Source organism: Nothobranchius furzeri, chromosome 6, assembly GCF_043380555.1.
Source record: "Nothobranchius furzeri strain GRZ-AD chromosome 6, NfurGRZ-RIMD1, whole genome shotgun sequence".
NCBI lineage: Eukaryota > Metazoa > Chordata > Actinopteri > Cyprinodontiformes > Nothobranchiidae > Nothobranchius > Nothobranchius furzeri.
Genome location: NC_091746.1, coordinates 65,007,980 through 65,014,015, shown reverse-complemented (window position 1 = coordinate 65,014,015; position 6,036 = coordinate 65,007,980). Strand labels below are relative to the sequence as shown.

At 41.4% G+C, this 6,036-nt stretch overlaps 2 protein-coding genes across 12 annotated transcripts in view; one reads left to right on the top strand and one right to left on the bottom strand.

Annotated features, from left to right (window-relative positions):
* The window catches only part of LOC139070353 (uncharacterized), a 275,750-nt gene that overhangs the window by 120,480 nt on the left and 149,234 nt on the right, over window positions 1-6,036 (bottom strand). The window lies entirely within an intron of this gene.
* mast4 (microtubule associated serine/threonine kinase family member 4) overlaps window positions 1-6,036 on the top strand; it is a 143,746-nt gene that overhangs the window by 131,377 nt on the left and 6,333 nt on the right. For all 11 annotated transcript variants that reach the window (XM_070552446.1, XM_070552445.1, XM_070552444.1 and 8 more), the window contains 3 exons: window positions 114-343; window positions 5,303-5,425; window positions 5,635-5,771. In XM_070552446.1, the coding sequence (XP_070408547.1) occupies window positions 114-343; window positions 5,303-5,425; window positions 5,635-5,771 (490 nt within the window). The remainder of the gene's footprint in view (window positions 1-113; window positions 344-5,302; window positions 5,426-5,634; window positions 5,772-6,036) is intronic.

The window sequence follows — 6,036 nt, the reverse complement described above, 5'->3', positions numbered from 1 at the left end:
CAACCCTCTAACGACCAAAGCGGAGCGAGAGAGAAGATCCAATCAGGCCTGACTTCAGGGCTGCTTTAATGAAATCATCTTCTCAGGTGATTGTGTCTTTATTTATTTTCCAGATATCTTTGGCGCGTCTCCGCTGGCCAGTCCTGTTTCTCCCTACTCACTGTCCTCAGACCCATCCTCCAGGGACTCCTCTCCCAGCAGAGAATCCTCGTCCCTGTTCAGCAGCAGCCCACGGAAGCCCGTTGTCATCCACAGTTCCGGGAAGAAGTTCGGCTTCACCCTCAGAGCGATCCGAGTGTACGCTTGTGACAGCGACATCTACACCGTCTATCACCTGGTCTGGGTAAGGACGTCACAGAAGAAGATACTATGCAGTTTGGCCTTGCTTTTAGCACCCCCTAGTGTGCATCAGTAAAAACGAAAGTAAAACTCTTCACGTTGTGCGTTCGTCTTTGTAGGGTTAAATATTGTTGCTTTTAAGCGTAATATATTACCTTTACGTATGACCAATAAGCTGTGATACTCTATATAAATGTAGAATATCAACCTGCTTGGTCTTTGGAGGTTTAATCAGATGATTCTAGGATTCTTTGCTTTTTCACGGATCAAACACACTTCGTATCAATTCAGACAGAGTCAGGTTTATAAAAAGTAAGAATTTATTTTCTAACAATTAAAAACATGACAAGTTAACCAAGACTTCTGTGATGGATGAATCTAAGTGGATGGGATGTGATGTGTGGTGATTGAATGGTGTGTGTTCATCAGAACCTTATATCTAGAAGAACTGAGTTCTGGGTGTGAGTATAATTAGTTCTGCATTAAACTATGAAGTTGGTTCTTATCAAAACGTCATCAGACGCAATCATGCTGTGTCTACCTCACCCTTTCTTTGGAGACCCTCTTCGCGGACCTCTGGGCACCGAGGTTCAGTAGATTAACCGCAGCACCGACTTCTCCGTTCCAGAGGTGTCACCGGGCACCAGTGTTGGGAATGTTACTTTAAAAAAGTAATTAGTTATAGTTACTGATTACTTTATCAAAAAAGTAACTCAGTTACTAACTGAGTTACAAGATCATAAAAGTAACTAATTACCAACAAAAGTAACTGCTTAGTTACTTTTTTCATTAAAGAATGCAAGAATTACTACAATAGTAAAATATAAATGACTAGTGACTGGAACATAATAAAACGTATGTCCAAATGTTTTATATAAACCTGAATAATTTAAATAAATAAGCACTTAACAGGAGGAACTACTAATTGGAACATTACACTAATCTAGACTATTAAAAGGTCACTGTGTGATATTTAACAAGACCCCAATCAGCTAAAATTTAAAATTGCAAATAGAAACACCTGTAAAGGTTCCCGAGCCTTTAAACAGTCTCTCAGTCTAGTTAAATTACAGAAATAAATGTAATTTTGCACAGCATTTTAATTTTTCCAGCTTCACATAATTGTGTGTTTTAGCATCATTTCTGTTGCTGGTAATCTAGTAACGGTTAAATAAATAAATAAATATCCTTTAAAATGACACTAGAAGAGGCACAAATCTGATGGAGGACTTAAATGTACTAACGTGGGTCAGACCCAAACACAGAAGAGCTGAAGCTGGGTGGTAAACACACACAGGCAGTTCTGATAACACCTGAGCTCCATGACGTGATGCATCAGTGTTACAGCAGGACTAAAGACATGATCAGGAACAGGTTACAGCTGGATGATCTAGGAAGGTAGAAAATCAGGACGTCTGAGCGGTGAACAGGTGAGCAGACCTTCGGGACGTCCCGCTGTCATGCTAAGAAGGGCACGGCTGCAGACCCGCAGATTCGCTGCTGCACGCATTTTCTTATCAGTAACAGGAACGACATTTTGATAAAAGAAGACGTAATTAATTAGTTTGCTCGTTACAGAAAGAAATATTTTTTTATTAACGCGGTTATTTTAAACGGAGTTATTCCCGTTGTGTCTACAGAATGCAGCGACTGAGACCGTGAGGGTCTCCGCCCACCCGGCCAATCATCATCGTGTTTGTAAGTGCGTTACCGACACCTCTCTCTCCCTGGCTGCAGCTGAAGTGTGGCGGTCAGAAAGCCTCACGCAGCTGCTCAACGTTCGACAAGCACATAGTAACGCACAACGTTCCGTCCCCAGTAACGGTAACGGCGTTGCAACGGCGGGAAAAGTAATTAATTAGATTATTCCGTTACCTATAAAAGAACGCCGTTAGAAACGCCGTTATACTTAAACGGCGTTACTCCCAACACTGCCGGGCACACAGGTTGGAACTAGTTTGCGTCTTGAGCAGCTGTTTCTGAATAGCTGAAGGAACCGTTTTGCTGTGCCAGCTGTAGACAGCTTTTAGGTTAAAGAGGTTTTCTTTGAACATCTTAGGTGTGTTCTTGCTGTGTCTTTGTAAATCCATGCTTTCGTTCTTTTTTAAACACAGAAACAGTTTTGTTTACCTGTTTGTAGCTACGGTTTCGCCGACAGCTGCCGGCTTCTTCAGGCTGACGCTGATGGTGGCGCGTCACTTCCTTCTCCGTTTATCTGCGGGCAAAAGACAAAATATCAGCTGGACAAAAATGTGGAGTCATCTACGAAATCCCATGCAAAATATGCAATAAAACATACATAGGAGAAACCGGACGCCAACTCAATACACGGACAATAGAACACAGAAAGGAGTGCGAGAAAGAGGCAAATCGTAAACACACAAGAGCAGCAAAAGAAGAAGCAGAAAGCACAATAAAAAAGTCAGCCGTAACAGATCACTGCTTAAGAGAAAACCATATAATGGACTGGGACAGCACACGGATCATAACCACCGAACAACAAAAATACAAAAGATGGATCAAGGAAGCAATAGAGATAAGGAGACGTGGATGTGGGACCATGAACAGGGACGACGGAGTTTACACGCTGGACCACGCATGGGACTGCATCGTCGGAGAGGGGAGAGCGGGCAGTAGAGGGCGACAACGTCCTCTGCTGCCCGCAGATAAACGGAGAAGGAAGTGACGCGCCACCATCAGCGTCAGCCTGAAGAAGCCGGCAGCTGTCGGCGAAACCGTAGCTACAAACAGGTAAACAAAACTGTTTCTGTGTTTAAAAAAGAACGAAAGCATAAAGAGGTTTTGCTTTGGATGGCTGGTCCGAAGCTTTCTCAAGAACTCACGAGAACTAGAACTGACTCACGGTGAAGTGAGCTCTGTTTTAATGATAGTCATATTTCGATTTTCTAACAAATCAGAATTTGACATGTAAAAAGGGTTTTACCAACAAACCTCAGAAAACACGCCTCGCGTCTTATACAGGAGTTCTGATTGGTGGAACAGAAAGCACTGTGTCAGGATATTAGCTTAACCTTGACATCATCACGTGTCTGAATGTGTGAGCTGTCAGAAGATTGTGATTCACTTGTTAAATCTAAAATTACTGATCATACCATAATAATCATTTCAACCACAGTAATTTAAGCAGATTAATCAAAACATTTCATTTAACCATATTGTTCATTTCATTTCATGATTAATTAACTCATATGAGCTGAAAATGTTCCCTTTATTCAGAGGCATGAGGAATCCTGTAGAAGTGATGAGGGAAGCTTAGGCCTTGAAATGGGAACAGCTTGTTGACAATATGTTATCACGTGTTCAGAGCTGCAGAATCTTCCGGGCTTGTTGGAAGATAGAATGTAAAATCCACCTTAGAGAATGGAATTGATGTCTGCAGATGACCGGTGGCATGTAGGTCAATATGTAGGTGAAAACTGACCATTTCCGGACGTTACATCTTTTTAACACCTTAATCAAACAGCTGAGATGTCCCCCCAGCTTTCATTAGTGTCTACAGGAGTCATTTGTCACTAAATCAAACTAATCAGCTGTGTTCATGATCTAAAACATGCAGGAAATGTGCTGGAAACAGACTGTAGAGTCCAACAGGGACCAGACTGGCACTCTGAAGTTGTAAGTGTGGTATTGTAGCCACAGGGGGCGGTGGGGGTCTGAGTGACTTTTCATTTAAAAAAATCAGAAAGAGCACTCGGGTGAGTCGAGATTTTTTAGGTGTGAGTAAAAAAAAGGGAAACTAACATTTTGACACGGGATGGGTGTTGGTCAGTGTTACCTGACTTTTCATTAACTCTGTAAAGCAGGGCTATTAAAGTTTAGGCCTCGAGGGCCAGTATCTAGCACGTTTTAGTGGTTTCTCTGGTCCAACACACTAGATGCACGCTGATCAGGTTCCGCAGAAGCCTGTTAATCACCTGCTGGTTGAAACCAAGTGTGTTGAAGCAGGGTTAAAACTAAAACGTGCTGGATACCAGCCCTCGAGGCCCAAACTTGAGCAGCCCTGCTGTAAAGGGTCATTTTAGCACTTAGTGGCTGAAGAAAATTATTTAAAAATATGAAAAAGTTGCACAGTATGGCTTTAAATTATTATAATGCTGAGCTGCGTCACACAAATCCTGGTTTGTTTGTTCCATCGGATTCAGAGACCAACGAGGGTATTCTCTAGTAAATTATAACTTCTGAAGGGCATTTTCTTTCTTTCACCAGAGTATTTTTAATCAGGACTGTAAGATCTATAAACTGAAATATTGTGATATTTTGTTATGCTACTGAACATTTATTAAAATCATGTCTTATAACATTTTTTATTAAGATTTTATATGCAAACATTGATTGTATTTCTTTTGTTTGTTGCAATTCAAACTCTGGCTGCTAGGTGGCAGCAGTTTTTATTACCGTCTTCCTTCTGATGGAACACCCAGATCTCTCAATAACACGGGATATGTTATGGAAGGCCTGAGCAAATTAAAATTAAAATGTCGTCTGGCTTTTAGCATCCTGATATCAAAACGTCAGATTCATGCCTTCGTTTTCATTTTGATCTGCAAGGAAAACTCTAAAGCTAAAAGTCTGCAGGCGTTTTTAAAGCATGCTTGTCCTTTCAGGATGCTGAGGGAGGGCGCAGAAGTTTAGCGTTAGTCAGAGAAACACTTTGAGGTGGAACATTTTCTCAGGAATCCCTTCTGAGTGAAGGAGACGGATTACACGATAGACGTCTGCTTCTTTTTGTCTTTGTGTTCAATATTCTCAGGGGAAATACTTTTATTACCGTGGATGCTTCGTCCACAAACAGTTTGTAAAAGTTAAGATCTTCTACAATCTGAACCTGGAATTGAACTGATTCATAATTCTGACTTGAATAATTTAAAGCTAATTAAAGCAGTTTAAATCATTTGGCTATTTTTTACAAATATAAATGATCCCATGTTTGTGTTTCTGTCAGAACGTAGAAGATGGTGGGCCGGCACACAAAGCTGGACTCAAAGCTGGAGACCTGATCACTCATGTGAACGGAGAACCGGTCCATGGTCTGGTCCACACTGAGGTGGTGGAGCTCCTGCTAAAGGTGACCATGAATCCTCTTTATACCGATCCTACTGCTCCACGTACCAGTGGTGCTCTTTGATGTGTTTCACTTCTTCATCACCAATAAGTTCAAAGACGAGTGAATTACAGGAAAGCAAGTCTGCAGCACAAACTATAGAGGCATGGGAACGTCTGGTGGATTTTCAGAAGATGCTCATTTGTGGACAATAATGTTTTTATTTTCTTCAGAGCGGCAGCAAAGTGGCCATCTCTACAACTCCTTTTGAGAACACCTCTATAAAAACTGGTCCAGCCAGAAGGAACAGCTACAGGAGCAAGATGGTGCGGTGTGGAAAAAAGTCCAAAAAGGAGAAGATGCCAGAAAGGTACCAAATTCCTGGAAACCATCCAGGATTGTTGTGTTTAATCATCATAAACGAGGAGCTGTGGGTGTTTTTTCTGCTTTAGTCACTAAATCAGAGCTTTGGCTCGGACAGAGAATAATAATTAAGAGGTTGTTGAATGTAGACACACATAGATTGCATCTTATGTACAACAAAAAATAAAAATAAACCTAGCACTATATGTACCTGTATGTGCTATGTGAAGCTAATTATGTGAACGGAGTTCAGGTGAAAGAAATGAATGCAG